The 17,228-nt window shown below is 44.0% G+C and overlaps 1 protein-coding gene and 1 long non-coding RNA gene across 2 annotated transcripts in view; one reads left to right on the forward strand and one right to left on the reverse strand.

The window, feature by feature from the left end:
* Window positions 1–780: 780 nt before the first annotated feature.
* On the reverse strand, window positions 781–3,362 carry LOC118578791. Its single transcript, XR_004944289.1, has 3 exons — window positions 2,706–3,362; window positions 1,537–1,636; window positions 781–1,422 (listed from the first exon to the last, which is right to left on the reverse strand). It is a non-coding gene; the product is annotated as an uncharacterized LOC118578791 (long non-coding RNA).
* Window positions 3,190–17,228, forward strand: part of Ugcg (UDP-glucose ceramide glucosyltransferase) — a 32,765-nt gene continuing 18,726 nt past the window's right edge. The window contains exon 1 of the mRNA XM_036179999.1: window positions 3,190–3,688. Coding sequence (XP_036035892.1) covers window positions 3,591–3,688 — 98 coding nt within the window. The 5' untranslated portion in view covers window positions 3,190–3,590. The remainder of the gene's footprint in view (window positions 3,689–17,228) is intronic.

Raw genomic sequence — 17,228 nt, forward strand, 5'->3', positions numbered from 1 at the left:
TGGGCTGGTTGCTGGAGACCTGGTCTCACTCGGTTACTTGGCCACCCTTTAGTTCACCGTCTTCCTGTCTTGGCCTCTCAAATGCAAGGGTTACAGGTGAGCACCACCATCTCAGCTCTGAACTCTGATTTTTAAGATGTTTAATGAAGTATTTAAAAAAAAAAAAAAAGATCATTTGGACAAAGATAGAAAACGTGGTCAATATTGAAAGTGCTGTCAACTCACAGAACAGATTTTCTGATAGGCCTTCCAGCTGTGACTAGGCAAAGCCACACATTGGTCCTTTGTGTTGGTGCTGGGATTAAACTATGGGCCTGGAGACTGTCAAGTAGGTGATCTGTCACTGAGCTATACCTCTAGGCCTTGTACATTTTCACTCAGTTTTGTGAATTAATTTTGTAAAAAGAAGGATGAACTATGGTGGTTAATATTTTTTTATTTAAAAAAACTTTTTAAAATTTAAGAACGAAGAAGAAATCTGAGCAAATTTACCAGTGACTTCTGTCAATGTAGAATAGTTTACTCATGCAGTCAACAAATATTTTAATGCTTGCTTACAAGATGTAAAGTTATTGGATTTCACTGACCTTCCTAGTTCAGACACTTACAGCATTTCCTGTTACATATATTTACAGAGTTAATAAAACACATTTAGCAGGGCAGTGGTTGCCCATGCCTTTAATCCCAGAACTCAGGAGGCAGATCTCTGTAAGTTCAAGGCCAGCCTGGTCTACAGAGAGTTCCAGGATTGGCAAAGCTACACAGAGAAACCCGTTTCAAAGACAAAACAAAACAAAACAAAACAAAATAAAACCCCTACATTTAACTATCTGAACAGCACATATTATTATATAATATATTATATAATATGTGTGTGGTCACTAGTTTTAAATGACTTTTAGAGTACTTTTAAGCTCACAGCCAAATTGAACAGAAAATCCTGCATTCCCACTCCACCTCTCCAGGACTTCTCTACTGTCAAAATCTCCCACTGGAGTGATACATTTGTTACAGTTGATGAAACAACACATCCTTCTCACCCAAAGTCCACACTTAATATTAGCATTCACTCTTGATGTGCTTTCCTGCCTATTGTAAGTACATGTCTTGTTTCATCACAGGATCATACAAAGTAATTGGCAATCACTGGTATCTTTTGTTTTTACTTGGCCATTCTCAGAGTATCAATGTTGAAATCATGCTGTATGTTGACTTTTTAGATTGGCATCTTGGAGAAATTTCATCAAAGATGATATTTTCCCTGGACGGAGGGATGGCTCACAGATAACAACACTGGCTGCTCTTCCAAAGGACCTGAGTGGTACCTACTTGGCTGTTCACGCTCATCTGTAACTTTTGTTCTGGAGGATTAGACGCCCTCTTCTGTCCTCCATGGGCACAGCATGCATCTCCTACCGGATCCTTTGAAAGAGAAGCAAGAGCTCTTAACAGCTGAGCTATCTTTCCAGCCCCTAGGGCTGTTTTGACAGCCAGATCTGAGCGGACTAAATTAAACCAAGATGAAGAGCAACATACGTGATCTTTATTAGGTTAGACCCAATTCCACCAACTTTCTTTGGCCTTTCTGTGTTGCCCACCCATATGGAATCCTTTGCTGTAAGGGTGCAGGAAAGATCTGGAAAAATGAAAAATGCAAAGAAATGCACAAATTGAGCAATTCATGTCATAGACCAAGGCCCAGGGAGTACTGATAACACACAGTATTGTTTTGTATATGACTAACAGGTGTATTTTATTTTTCAATGATTTATTTTTATTTTATGTTCATTGATGTTTTGCCTATTATTTTATTTGTAAGATGCCATTGAGTGTGAGATGCAGAGGAAAGACAGAGCAGCAGTGAAGGGTAAGGTTTTCAGCTCTCATCTATCGCTCTGACCTCTTGGCTTTTTAACTATGCAATTGGCTCTGTGATTCTTATTTAACAAGCCGGTTACATCTACATGCATTACCATTTTGGAATCTTGAAAATGCCTTAAAAATTCTTTAAAAGTCTTAGAATTGATTAATCACAATCGTGGCATTTAAAAACCTGTGTTACTATTTCCATGTATGGATTCCACCCTGCTGTAACTATCAACAAGAAACTCTCAACAATGCAAAATTAATTTTTAAGCATGATTCTTTCTCACCAATTTTACACCTGTAGAACAAAGGGCATTTCAAACCTTAAATTCTTGTAATTGTACTTTATCATGTAGATCATAGATTGGGGCTGCCCAATTATTATTAATTACAATCAATAGTAATAACAAGTTCAAAACTTAATTCAATTACGAAATCCCTCGAGGGAGGTCATGGATTATTTAAAAAAAAATAACTTGAATAATAAACAGTTTAAGCACAGAACAATTGTAAATAATATAAATGTATCTAGGCTGAAGAAACAAATGGAAACATTTACTACTAGCCTCCCAGGACTGATTTAAAATTAGAATACCGATTTGTTTTTCCACCTCAGGATTTCCCCAGCCTGGCCTGGAACTTGTGTGCTCAAGTGCCTCAGAAGTAACCGGGCTACAAGCAGTTCTCATACAGTGCCCAGCCTTTATTTCCCCGTTTCAGTATCCTGCACACGTGTAATTAAACGTTTAAATACCAGCAACATTTTAACAGCCTTAAAAAAAAAAAAAAAAAAAAAAAAAAGGTGTAACGTAATTTAACCCAATATGTCCCGAACCTACCATTCCAGCAAATAACACAAGATTTATGAATGAGATGGTTTGTATCTGCGGTGTACGGGCAACACTAACAGCCCGGTCCTGCTGGAACTAGCTACATTTCCAAAACTCTTTGGCTACATCTTAGCCAAGTTACACTCAGCTGCCCTAGTGGACGCACAATCTTGGGCGACTCCAGCATCAAGGGATTCTTCCAATTCTGAGCCTGGGGATTTCCTTAAATAACACAGTCTCTTGGCTCCACCGGATTTGGCCAAGAGAAAGTGTAGAGGCGGCGCGTGCTGCTTAGAGACGGTGCGGGGGGCGCACGGAGATTGAACCCGCGGGCGCGGGCGGCGGCAGCGGTTGGCGGCTGCCGGGCGGCGAGCACGCGGGGGCAGCTCCGCCCGTGGGCGCGCGGGCGGGCACCGAGGCGCGAGGGCGCCGCCCCGGGGGGGGGCGGGCAGCGGGCTTCAGAGGGCGGGGCGGGGCGGACCGCACAGTGCCGGGGACTCGGGCGCCGGCCGCGGGTACGGATCAGAACGCAGAGCCGCAGCTGAGCGAGCGGGTCGGCGGCGGCGGCGGCAGTCGGGAGGGTCTGGACCACGGGAGCCCGAGCGCGCGGCAACGGCCGCCTGGAGCGCGCAGGATCCGAGCTGCGCCCGCAGCGCCCCCACCCCAGCGCGCGCACGCTGAGGAGCGCGCGGTGCCGAGCGCGCGCCGAGCGGCCGGGGGCGCGCAGGCCCTGCCCGCCCCTTCCGTCCGCACGCCCGCCGCCCCGCCGGCCCTTCCTCTCCCACCTTCCACTCGCGGCCCGCGCCCCGCACCCGGCGGCCCCCGCGTCCTCCTCCCGCGGCAGCGGTGTCCGCGGCGGCCGGAGCGGGCCGGGCCGGGCCAGCGGGCCGGGGGATGGCGCTGCTGGACCTGGCCCAGGAGGGAATGGCCTTGTTCGGCTTCGTGCTGTTCGTGGTGCTGTGGCTGATGCATTTCATGTCCATCATCTACACGTGAGTTGGAGGGTCGGGGCCTTGGGGACCAGCTGGGCAGGCAGGCGTGTGCGCCGTGGAGGGTAGCGGGCTCCGGGGGTCGAGAAAGCTGATCCTCAAACGGTCCCCCCTTGGTCTTCTTGGGGCGGTGCGGCGCAGGGTCCTGGAGAGGGAATAGCGCTGGAGTGGCGACCCTGCTCCTGGTTTGCAGGCGACTGCAGAGCCTGCTTCTGTGTCTGGTGGAGGGTTGCCTGCTTGGTCTGATTGTGTAGGGGATTCGTGTGATTTTTTTTTTTTTCCGATCTGGGCCAAAATGTATGGTGTATTGTGGGGTTCCCCCTCCCTCTGCGCGGGCCACGTCTCTGTTATGGTAATGGTCCTTGACACTCTTCCGGGAGCTGCTTAACCACCACCCGGAGACTTCCCTGTGGGTTTTCTCCTTCCTGGAAGAGCTGTGTGCTTAGATAGGTGTGGAGCACCTGCCCGCCTTGAAAAACGTCGGTCACCCAGCCTGTGTTTCAGCTTTCGGTCCCGTCAGGGTGGCATTTCAGTATGGTTTTCTTCCTTCCTTCCTTCCTTCCTTCCTTCCTTCCTTCCTTCCTTCCCCCGCCTCCCAATTCTTCATTTATTGGCTTGTTTGGAGTTTTGTATCTTTCCTGCTCCCCACATAGAAATTTTCATTTGACAGGTACCTCCCGAGGCCTCCTAGATACCACCTAGTATTGGGCTGGGGATAGAGATGAGGGCAGGACAAAACTCCTGCCCTCAGGAAGCTTACATTCTAGAAGGATGAAACATGATAAAAATCCAAATAAGGTTATTGCCCATAAAGCTGAGGAATAAAACAGAACAGGATGAAGGGGGTGGAGAGAGAGAGATGATATAGGTGGCTAGTTTTGATTCTTCAATGAAATGTTTTTAAAATGAAGTCTATGTAAATAAACGAAATGAATGTGTAAAGATGAACTCATTTGGCCTTTTAGCCTTGGTGGGGGGATTTTTAACACCAAATAGGAATAGGATGCTAGGCAATTACTTTTAGATGCTTTTTTCCCCCTATAGAAAAAGACATGCTTTTCTCCATTTGGTGCGCCATTTCCTGATACTGAGAAAGACGACACTTGGACAAGATAAGCTGACAGTTTTTTTTTTTTAAAGTGAAAGAAAACATACCCCGGTCGGTATGACATTGCTGACTTTAGAATTTTTAAGCTGTTAACTGTAACTACACGGGCTCTTAAAAAAAAAAAAATAGTTACTATATAAGGAATTTAGACAGTACAGAAAGGAATAAAGAAGATCGTTATAACACATAATCAAAATATCACCCTGCAGACCTTTTGTACCTACCTTCCATTATTATTTTATATGAAGAGGGCATGCCAGAGGAGGAGAGAGGAGACCATGTCATGATTGTTGTTCTATAGTCTGCTTTAAAATCTCACCTGAGAAGCAGTACAGGGTACTGTTCTAGGTGCTAGAAGTAAGCACAAAGAACCAAACACCCCAGGCTGATGCTCATAGGGAGCTGCAAAGTGACCTGACCATTGTTTTTCCCGTATCAACAAATGTGTGAGCTCTCCCCATCATTTCAGGTAGATGCATGGCATTTTAGCTTCTGAGCTAATAATATTTATTTGTTGTTATTGATAGGCAATTATATTGATTCCAGTTTATTAAGCAGCATTGTAATGATTTTATTTGTATTTCTTAACTTTTTCCTGTGTTGGGAACCAAACCTAGGGCCTTCTGCCTGTTGGTCAAGTGCTTTATCCCTCAGATACATTACCAGTCCCCATGATGAATTCTTTTACATACATCTCCTTAGTTCACATTTCAGAGGGAGGAAGTATTGGACCAAAAATGGTACATCTTTTAATCTTTGATACAATGTTGTGTGGTGACCCATTGTGTACCCTAATAAACTTTCCTGAGGATCAGAGAAGCAGAGCAGCCAGCCACTAGTTCTTACCTCTATGAAATCCTCAGCCTAAAAAGAATGAGTTCCTGTTTCCTCACGGCTTATATACCTTTCTCTACCCTGCCATGTTACTTGCTGGGATTAAAGGTGTGTGCCACAACTGCCTGCCTCTATGTCAAATCTAGGGGCTGGCTCTGTCATATCCTCAGGCAAGCTTTATTAAGTAAGGTACACAATATATCACCACAGTGTTGCCTTATAAAAATATTATAACTACCTAGTTTTGGCCATATTGGATGAGGATTATTTCCCTGCTCTGCATCCCTTATTCTTCACCATTTCTCTTGTTTTGATTTTTATCCATTTAATTATTGGTTCCACTGAGTAGCTTTTCAGATATTTATATGCTAGTTTCATTTAGTCATACATTATGTGGGCATAATCTTTTGACTGTACTTCAGTCTATTGCCAAGTTCATCTATTCAATGTGAAGGTAACTCCTGTATCAACCTGTCACGTGCTGTAATTTTAACCTATTCTGTTTTATTGTGTCTCCTCTTGAGACTGGGGTGTGAAGTGAGCAGTCTTCTGTTTTCTGTTTCATTTTATTGTCGCATTTTCAATTATTATATATGCTAGTTATAGATGTTAGTCTGCTTCCTTCTAATGTGGAGAATTTTCTTTTAGCTTTTCACCTAGTAGTGTACTGGTTCTCTCCGGAGTTTTCTAGAACTCTAATTTTAATTCCACTTAAATATTTACCAACTTCTTCCCAGGTCATTTATCAAGTGATTTGATTATTCTTTTGTTTAGAAAGATAACATCCTTTTTCATAAACTAAATTCTCTGCACTTTGGTGTGCTTCAGGGCTCCTAGTGCTGGTTCAGGGTCCCATTGTTTTTTGTACAAGATCTATTCTATTTTAATTAAGGAAGTTTTATTAGCCGATGAGACAGCCATTTCATTCTTTTGCAAACTTTGACTATTATAAATACATTCTTATTTAGAGATGAATTTTAGAATTTTTGTTTCGGAGCTTTAGTTTGTTAGTTAAAATGTTAAGTTTCCAATTCAACTTGGAGCAAAGACTTTTTCCAAACATTCTGAAATACTGGCCCCTCCAGTGTATGTACAAGGTCAGCTCACACTCCCTGAACATTAACATTATCCATGTATCCAGTGTTTCAAATAACCAACCAGAGTGTGTTTACTCCTAGACTTCAGAATTTTTGTATTTCATTATTTGTTTATTTTTGTGACTAATGCTTTATAAACAGATTTTCTCAAAATAATCTTTTTTGCTTGATTTTTTATTTTTGAGATAGGATCTCACTAGGTAGCTCAAGCTGCCCTGGTACTCATTATGTAGTCTAGCCTGACCTTGAACCCAGAGATCCACCTGCCTCCATCACAGTGATGGGATGAAAGGTGTGCGCCAACCACACCCAGCTATAATTTTACAGTTTTGAGCATAGTATAGAAATTTAGCTTCCTTGAAGTGCTGTAAAAAGGCTTTGTAATTATTTTTTGATATTCCAGGACATTACCTTTAAATTTTAAAAAAGTGCGTGTGGTGGGGGGTGGGGGCATGGGTATATGGAGGTGAGATGACGACCTGTGACCTGTGAGAGTCGGTTTGGTTCTTCTACCGTGTGGGGGCTGGGATTGAGCTCAGGTTGTCAGGCCTGGTGGCAAGCACCTTTACCTGCTGAGCCGTCTCTACTGCCTCGACATTACTCTTTTTTTTTTTTTTTTTACTGATAAGAACATATTCTGAGGCAGGGTGTGGTTGTACACAGGTCAGGTAGATCTCTGTGAACTAACTCATGGCCAGCCTGGTCTTCATAGTGGGTCCAGGACAGCCAGCCAGAGTGACATAATGGAGAGACCCTGTCTCAAAAAAACAAAACCAAAACCAAACAAACAAAAAACAAACCAAAATTCCTGAAAAGAGATATGCATATCAAACAAAGGGAACATAATTAATTTATAACAGGTTTCATTTGCTAATTACAGGCCTTGTAAATACTTCTTTGAAATGGGTAAGTGGATGTAAAACAAATAACCAGAGTAGTTATATTGGCACATCTGGAACCTCAGCACTCTAGGAGACCAAGGCAGGAGGGCTGCAGTGGAGGCTATCCTAAGGGTATTGTGAGACCCTGCCTCACAAAAACAAAAAAGCAAGTCATCAGCAGAGTGATTTGTATGTGGATGTTGTTGCTGTTGTTGTTGTGATAAATATCTTTTTGTGAGCTGGTCTCACAGTCATCCCCACTTTTTTTGCATGTATGGTTTCATTATAAATAAATAAGATACATCCCGGTTTGATAAGAATTGTTTTCAAGAAGAGAACAGAAGGATTTTGTTGTTGTTGTTTTGGGTTTTTTTTCCCCCTTTCCTTACAATATAAGTAAAATTGTGGTTGAGTCTCAGTATTTAACAAAGTTCAAGAACTATGGAAATAGTATTTTGGTTAAAACACTGTGCAGAATCATATCTATCTATTTATTTATTTATTTGTGTTTTTCAAGACAGGGTTTCTCTGTGTAGCCTTGGCTGTCCTGGAACTCCCTCTGTAGACCAGGCTGGCCTCACAGATCTGCCTGCCTCTGACTCCCAAGTGTTGGGATTAGAGGTGTGTGCCACCACCACCTGGCCTTTTTTGGGGGGGAGGGGAATCATCTTTATTTTAATAAAAGGATGTGTTTTTTGAATGAATGTTCTGCCTTTATCCCTCTGTCCTTTTAAGTAAGGCAAAGATAGAGGAGGCAGATGTTGGTGCCCCCTCTCTGGAAACTTGGGCTTGCAGCTGGTTGTCTAACAGTTGCCGGGTTTCTAAACCCTGGCATAGCTCTGTATGGGGTGTCAGGTCATCATGAGGGTGGGCTCCCAACTGTTAAAAGATGCATGAGTAACACCAATATTGCAATAAAAGTGGAAGGCATTTAGGAAGTGGCTTTAAAAACAATATTAGATACAATGTATCGATGACATGCTTAATCTGTTTGATTGTATCTTCTTATGGTTAGATAGAAGTCTTGGCCTGTGTTTCAAACAGTGTATCTGACATTTGATTAACACGTTGACCAGCTCTTATTCAGTGAAGTTATTTGTTCTGATTTCACACATCTTGCAATTCCCATAAACATCCCCTCCAAATAAAGAGTAGTCGTCTATAAAATAGAAACTGCTATTTCCCATGTTGTGAATCTATCTTTTCATGGATATTTCTACCACCCACTTTGTTCCTCCTCAACTCTAATACCAAACTGAGGCACAGTCATTTCATAGTATTATTTTAGATGGCAGATACTTATGGGAAGGGTCTCATTCCCAAGATTTTGATTTTCTAAAAATAGCAGGTGATTATAGTCTCATGCAGCCAGTGTGGGCTAAGTAAATGCTCTTTATGGGTTATTTTGTTTTTCCTTTTTGTCAGAATGAGTTTGGTTTCCTAGTTGGGAACGGAGTTGAAAACATACAAAAGTCTGAAAGCACTTATTTTCTACTCCTTTTTGATGATTGATGTATGTCCCATCCATTCTTGCTTTCTCTTCCCCATTCTCCCTTCTCCATCTGATGATTGCCTTTCTGTATAGTGCTCTAGTGATTAGCATTAGACTTTACTAACTTCGTTAATGTAAGTGCCAGGCCAGCTTGGAAATAGCGCTTTGTAAAAATGATCTACTGATTTAATTTTATGGGTATGAGTGTTTTGCCTGTGTCTTTGTCTGTGCATGAGTCTATCACTGGTGCCCACAAAGGCCAGAAGGCATTGGATCCCATGGAACTGGAGTTACAGTCTTGTAACATGAGCCTCCATGTAGGTGCTGGGAGCTGAACTAAGGTCCTCTACAAGAACAGCAAGTGCTCTTAAATGCTGAGCTATCTCTCCAAACCCAGAAATACCTCTATTGTTGTTGATGATGTTGTAGTTGCTTCTTTGTTTTTTGAGACAAGATTTCTCTGTGTAGCCCTGGCTGTCCTGGAACTTGCTCTGTAGACCAGGCTGGCCTCAAACTCAGAGATCCGCCTGCCTCTGCCTCCCAAGTATTGTGATTAAAGGTGTGTAACACCAACACCCAGCCAGAACAACTTTGTGGTGATATTATGTACCCTAATAATCTTATCTGGGGTCAGAGAACAAAACAGCCATAGATAGACATAGAGGCCAGACATGATGGCACACACCTTTAATCACTAGGACTCATGTCTTGCTTGGGAAAGACACATGCCTTTAATCCAGGAAGTGATGGCAGGAAACAGAAAGGTATATAAGGCATGAGGACCAGGAACTTTAACTTTTTAAGCTTTTAGGCTTTTAGTAGCAGTTCAGCTGAGATCCATTCAGATGAGGACTCAGAGGTTTCCAGTTTGAGGAAACAGGATCAGCTGAGGAGTTGGAGAGGTGAGGTTGGCTGTGGCTTGTTCTGCTTCTCCGATTTTTCATATTTCACCCCAATATCTGGTTCCTGAGTGTTTTTATTAATAAGACCTTTTAAGATTTGTGCTATAAACTTCTTTCCTAGGATGCCATTGGACTTTGATTCACAAGGGACACTTTTTAGCACAAATGGGACATTTTAGCCTTTAAGCCCTTTGAACTTGAGCCTAGAAAAATACAGAATTAGACATGTGATGGTTCTTTTTTGTTTATTTTATCTTTGGTATTATTATTGTTGTTTTGTTTTTATGGATAAGGTTTCTCTGTAGGCCCTGGCTGTCCTGGAACTCGCTCTGTAGACCAGGCTGGCTTAGAACTCAGATCCATCCCCCTGCCTCTGCCTCTGGAGTGCTGGGGTTAAAGGTGTGTGCCACCACTGCCTGGTTCATATGATGGTTCTAAAGAGCAAAATAAAAATTATGATTGAGTGTTGCTATTCCCTGATGGCTGTCTGGATTGATTGTCCTGTTTCCCCACACGGTGGACTCAGTTCACGCCATGGCTCCCTTGCATTGTTGGGGACTCACTGCTCCCCATTGTCTCCAGAGCATCATTTCCTTGCGGCTCCTTTGTTTGTATCGTCGCTGCCGTCCTTCTGAAATCGTGGATCGTGTGTTTCAGCTTCGGCCTCGACTCTCCACTGCCTTCCGTCAAGCTCTTGATCTGACCCAGGGTTCAGTGGCAGCATGGCCCCGCCCCTTTTCCTCAACAGCATTGGATTACTGGGTTCTCCAGGATTATCACCCCTTCCTTTTTTTCTTTTCTTTATTCCTTTCCTTTCCTCCTCTTTTCCCCTCTCTTTTAAAAACATTTTATTTTTCTTTAATTTTTTTCATAACTACTACTTGCTCATTCAAGTCAATTTAGATTTTTAGACTTTTGTTTTGTGAGAGGTTTGTGTGGCACTTATGCCTTTCCATGGTTTGGGGTAATTATCCATTTAAGCAGAAATAGAAAGTGATTTTTCCCTCTTTGTGTATACATTGTAAGTTTTTGAGGGTGCAGATGTTGACTTATTTACCATTGTGTCTATGGGATCCACTAAACATTAAATTACTGCTTGTTGAATGAATGACCTTTTGAGTACCTCTGATAGCATTACTGGAGGTGTGTGTGTGTGTGTGTGTGTGTGTGTGTGTGTGTGTGTTTTCATTATTTTAGTTTCTGGTGGTAATTGTGGTTTGAGGCAAATGGTCAGAATTTGGTATGCTTTTAGTGGACATAGATTTTAATGAAATTGCAAATGAAATCCTTTTCTCACTGTATCTAAACCAGTAGCAGGTGAAATAGGAACAGATTCATGTCAATCTGTTTACTTCAGAGTCTGTGGTAAATTTTCCCTCAAAAGCTTTTCCTAAGGGACCAGTTGTCTTGCTAAAAATAATCTTTACATTCAGTTCTGTCCTTTGGGAAATGTAGAGTCCAGGGCTAGCTCACAAATGTAAATGTCACAGAATGTCCCTGTTCTCTCTCCATCCACAGTGTTCTCTTCCAGACATAGAGTAGTTTCAAGGCTAGGGCCTGCTTTCAATGGGAATTATGTAGGAACAGGGACTCGATCATTACATGCTCAAGAGTATTGTGTGGTTTTGAGCATTATCTGGTAGATCCTTCTTCTGTGAGCTACCTTCCTTGGTTGCTATCAGCAAAGCACCATACTGTTTTCTGTGAAGCAGAGTTAATTGTAGCCTCACCAGCCCAGAGGGTTGGTGCTGTGGGTTGTTTTTGTTGGTTTGTGAGTCTGTTGTTGAAATCTGCTGGCTTCCTATGGTGATATGACTCCTTTGTATTCTGTGCTATGTGAGTCCATTGTCCAGTGGAGACAGTTTGTGCTTTCCTAGATGGTTAGCTTACTCCTGGTTACTTTTCTTTCTCATGGGAACCTTGTATCAGCAAAGTCACAGTTGCACTTCAGCCTGAGCTGCTGAAGCCCATTTAGATGCCCATCTTTAAATGATAAATGTTCCATGGCAATGAGATGAATCACAACCCAACCCATACTGATCATAAACAAAGCAACAGCCTTTCAGAGCCCAAGTATAGGAGTCGATGATAGAGACCACTCATCATTGGGAGTGACTGGGATGGGCATCATGACTGGGATGGGCACTCTGATCCCACAGTCGGCCTGATTTGATGTGAATTATTAACAATCACGGTATGGAGCACAGGAGAAAAATTCTTGGCATTGTAGCATTTGGTTTATTGGAATCACATGGCAGAACAACACAGCCTGGGGCTATGAAGCAAGGTGACCTTTGCCCTTACAGACTCTATTCTCTTGGAAGCCTTAAGCAAAGTCCTGGTGCCTCACCCTGGAGGGGATGAGCCCCACCCACTGCCACTGTTGCTCAATCCACCATCTCCCAGAGGCTGTTCCTTCCCTCCCAGGCTTCCATCCTGCTGTTGGTGGATGAGCCTGAAAGATGGGAAGGCTGAAACTAGGGGTCAAACCATGAAAGCCACAGCAACACTTGAGAGTTTGGTGCCAGGAAGAGGCTGACATGAAGCCCTCAGACAGAGTTGGGGCTCATTAAGTCAAAGCCTTGGTAGCATCCAGCAGAATCCCTGAATGTTTCTCTGAATAGACAGACGTACTCAGCAGAGAAGGTGTGATTCCAAATGCTTTTCTCTTTTTGTCCATGGCTTGCTGCTCATGATGTTTGGACTTTCAGCGGGTTTCAGTTAGCACCCTAATGGTGCCTCCAGCTTCATGGTCCTGTGCTGTGGGAGGTTCTGTATGTCAGATGTGTTGCTCTGATTGGTTAATAAATAAAACACTGACTGGCCAGTAGCCAGGCAGGAAGTATAGATGGGACAAGCAGAGAAGAGAATTCTGGGAAGTGGAAGGCTGAGGCAGAGACACTGCCAGCCGCTGCCATGACAAGTGAGATGTAAGGTACCGGTAAGCCATGAGCCACGTGGCAACTTATAGACTAATAGATATGGGTTAATTTAAGATAGAAGAACTAGATAACAAGAAGCCTGTTGCGGCCATACAGTTTATAAGTAATATAAGTCTGTCTCTGTGTGCTTATTTGGTTGAGCCTGAGCAGCTGCGGGTCTGGCGGGTGAGAAAGATTTGTCCTGACCATGGGCCAGGCAGGATCAAAAAATCTCTAGCTACAAATGGCACTTAACATGGGACCAAAAACACTCTAGCTGCAGTCCTGGAGCTGGCATCTCTCTCAGCCCTGACTTAGCAGTGGCCTTGCCTCAGTAGCCTGAATGCCCCTGCCGTTGTTTGAGTGACGGAAGCCTTAGTTTGTAAATGATTTCTCCCAAAAAATAATGTATTTTTGAAAATTTACTACACTTAATAACTTCCCCAAGTTGCCCACTTAAGTTTGCTCATTAACGAGTAAAACCAAACCTTCTGCCTAACTATGTAATAGGGTCATTCACTGTATTCCTGAAGTTGTAATAAAAATTGATTTCTGAAAATAAAATGGATATATTTGTTAAGAGGAGAGATGCTTCACTAGAATAACAAATACTGTTAAAAAGCCAGGAGTGGGAGTGGCACACTCTGTTAGTCCCAGCACTCAGGAGGCAGAGGTAGGTGGATCTCTGTGAATTGGAGGCCAGCCTGGTCTACAGAGCGAGATCCAGGACAGCCAGGGATACACAGAGAAACCCTGTCTCAACAAAACAAACAAGAATATTGTTAAAAATCCCAATTACAGCTCATGCTGCCAGTAAGTGAGAGTTAGTGATCCCGGTACTAAACTAGGTCATGGAGAGGGCTCTCACCTCTAGCAGAGTGGAAGGCTATGGGGTAGCCTCTGCTCTGGAGACTGCTAGACTGCATATACAGTCTCTGCCTATATCATTTACAAAGTCAGATCAGCTTGGAATTGCATGCTGATCAAGAGTTATCCTGAATATTGTACCCACTGCAGAATGAACATTATCCTGCCTGGGTCTCAGCTTGGCTCCTTCCTCACCTACCAGAGCCAAGTAAAGGGGCTTCTTGTGGTTTGGGACCAACATGTTGAGGCAGGTTTGAAGGATGGCATTCTGCAGAGCCTCTGCCTGCTGGAGAACCCATCTATCTGAACAGAGAGCTCAGCTTAAACCATGCACACACACCAAAGGGCACCAGCAGTCCATTCTTAACTATAGTAACTTGCTATATGTAATGTTTCATAGTCTCATGTTTGTGTTATACTTTTAGGTGTCCATAAAGCATTTGTTCATTGCAGTGCTGAGAATTGAACCCAGGGCCTCACATGTGCTAGGCAAAATACTCTACCCCTGAACTATGCTCCTTAAAACTTTAAATATTTGACATAATTTTTTCACCTTCAACATTACATCAGCCTATATACTGGCTTTCCTTTCGTTTGTCTTGGCTCTTGATGTGTGTGTGTGTGTGGCCTAGGTTGGCCTTGAACTTGGGATCCCTACTATAGCCTCCGGAGTGCTGGGATTTCAGGCCTGTACCTCTTTGCTTGACCCTTGGATGTTAGGTGTGTTTTAGACCATGTTTTCACTTACTCTGTTTAATCATGTATCTCTCTCTACACACACGTACACACACCCCATCTATTTAATTTCTGGCTTTCTTTCTCCCACTGTTGAACACCCCTAAATCTCTTATCTGAACTATGGTAATTCAGACAAGTTACACATGGCAGAAAACATCCTTGAACTGCAACACTAGTCCTTTATTATTTATTTTTTTAAAAAAACTTTTTTCTGGCTGTTTTGAGTTACGTTTAGTATTAGTTGTTGTTGAATGTTTGCTTTTGAGCCTGTAGTTCTAGACCTACCCTGCAAGGTAGATACTATTATGTACACTTTAAAAGAAACAACTTGCCCAAGGGCACACAGCTAGCTAGTGTTCTGAGATAGAAACCCAGGCAGCCTGCCACCGGCCCAGGCTTCTGAATCACTCTGCTGTACACTGCCAGAAGCAGCCTAAAAATAACCCGGAAGTGAACTAGAGTGAGTCCTGTGTTGGAGAGGGGGTGTTTCCAACAATGCGTGATACTCTTCTCTCGTTCTCATAGAACTCCATCCGTCCATCCTGTAACCGCCGCTCCTTCTAAAAGGTCCCTCCTCCTGCCTTCTCTCCTTACAGTAACCCAGTCTCAGGTCTGCGCTTCCCTGCTTTGCCCTTTGGAGTTGCAGTGGGGCTGGAGGGGACTTAAGCCTCAGCTGCCTGGGTCTCACCCCTGGAGGTTCTGATTAAATTAGTCTCAGCATTAGATGCTATCGGCTCCTCCCCACCCCTCACTCCTCCCCAGGGCGGTGGTGCTGTACAGCCCCTGGTGGCTGTTTACCCACAGGTGTGTCCCGCACCTGTCACCTCCTGGCTTCCTTCACTTCCCCATGTAGCTCCGAAGCCTTGTCCTGTGCCTTGCCCTACCTTGCTTGGCGTCCTGTGTCCCTTTGCCCAGTTGTCCTGGGTCCTGCAGAGGGCAATGGCTGGCCGTAGGGATTAATGCTGCTGCACACTCGGGGTCTCGGCGCTGCCTGGGAGCACTTGGTGGCTGTATTTAGTACTGTCTGGTGCACCTTCTGAGTCTCCACCATCCTTCTACATTCTTGGCAGATTGCTCTCATCCTTGACTTGTGTTGTGGGTCCTGTCAGGCCCTTGATTTTTTCTTTTTCCTTTACCTCCTCCAGGGAAGTCCCCCTGTTCATCGTCATTCTTGGGCTCTTTCTCTCAGTTCTGTAGTTTTAGGGAAACTCAACATCTTCACTGCTGTCACGCCTTACTTCCCATTTCTTTTCTTTTCTTTTTCTGAGCCATTTTATTAGCGCTAAGTACCTACTTTTTTGTCTCCTTCTGGGCTCAGGTACTTCCTTGCTGCTGACAGTGCTCAGAAGTCACCGAGTACATTCCTAAATGTAGCAAATACTTTATTGACCTGCCTTGCTGGCAGCCTCTATTGCTGTGCCTTCTTTAAAGGAACTTTACGTTTATTTGTCTGTGTGTGTTTGTACGTGTCTGTCCCTATGTGCGCTGTGCTCAGCTTTTATGGCTGTCATCACCAGATCCTTGAGCTCAGCCCTGGAGTCATCCAGGTGCACGGGGTCCACACCTCCGCTCCAGCATCAGGAGAGCCCTGTGGGTTCTCCATCTGCATTTTCTTTTGACTCTTCCTTTCCTGTGCTCCCTTCTTCCAGTATTCTAAACGATGCCGCTTTTCTCTGCTTTTTGTCCTGGGCAATTAGAATGTCTTCCCCTGCCTTCCATCTCCCTGACCTGTGCTTTGTTCCTTTCACTCCTGGTCTTGGGTGGTTAGCCCTTGCTGTCTCTGCACCTTTGCTGTGAAGCAGCAGCGGACACAGAGTTTTAGAGTAGGGAGGAGCCTGCACTTCCCTCGCTTGCTTTTGCTAAGACTTGGTCCTATTTCAGCAGAGGGTGGAGTGGGGGCAGTGGAGTGGGCCCCACTCAGGCAACACCTAGCCAGCGCCTCTCCCTTCTCCCTTCTCCCTCCTCCATAATGGTCCAAGCTTGTCTTGCTGGTCCTCTGTGATAGCACTAATGTGAACAAGGTGAGAAATCCCCATTGTGTTCTCAGCACTTAGAACTACTGTGCTAAGGACACACATGCAGCCTGAATGGACGAAGGGAGGTCTGTGCAGTGGCTTAGCACCAAAGGACATTTCCAGGCTGGTTCCAGCTTCCTGATGTTGCTGCTCATTGTTATCTCAGGTCTTTGCATGCCTGGCTGTATTTACAAGATGCAGCCATTTTGAATTTCACTCTCTTGGGTTCTGGGTATTTTTCTCTGGGTATTAGACTCAACTCTGTCCCCTGCATGTAGAGAGGAGACTTGTAAAAATGTGCTTGGGCTCCCTGTCCTACATGTGGCCAAGACGGGATCTCAAAGGAGTGGTGGGGTATTGTGGCCCTTCCCTCCTCTGTTGCTGTGTCTGGTAAAGCACTGTCTTCCTTACCCTAGTGCTCAGTATCTATAACTATCCTTTCCTACATTTTGTCAGGTCATTTTGGGGTGGGAAGGCAAATCCAATTCATGTTGCTTTATTTTGTTTAAAAGTTGAAGTCCAGGGAAGACTTGGGTTTTGATTCTTTGTTAAGAGAGGTGAGAGGACATGCTGTTTGTAGTAGCCCCACACCGTAAACAACCAGGTGACACCAGCAGGTAGGTAGATAACGTGAGGCACAGTAGGAGGAGGAATTGTATAATTCAAACTATCAAACTATCAATGAATC

The sequence above is a fragment of the Onychomys torridus genome, chromosome 2 (genome assembly GCF_903995425.1).
Source record: "Onychomys torridus chromosome 2, mOncTor1.1, whole genome shotgun sequence".
Classification (NCBI taxonomy): Eukaryota; Metazoa; Chordata; class Mammalia; order Rodentia; family Cricetidae; genus Onychomys; species Onychomys torridus.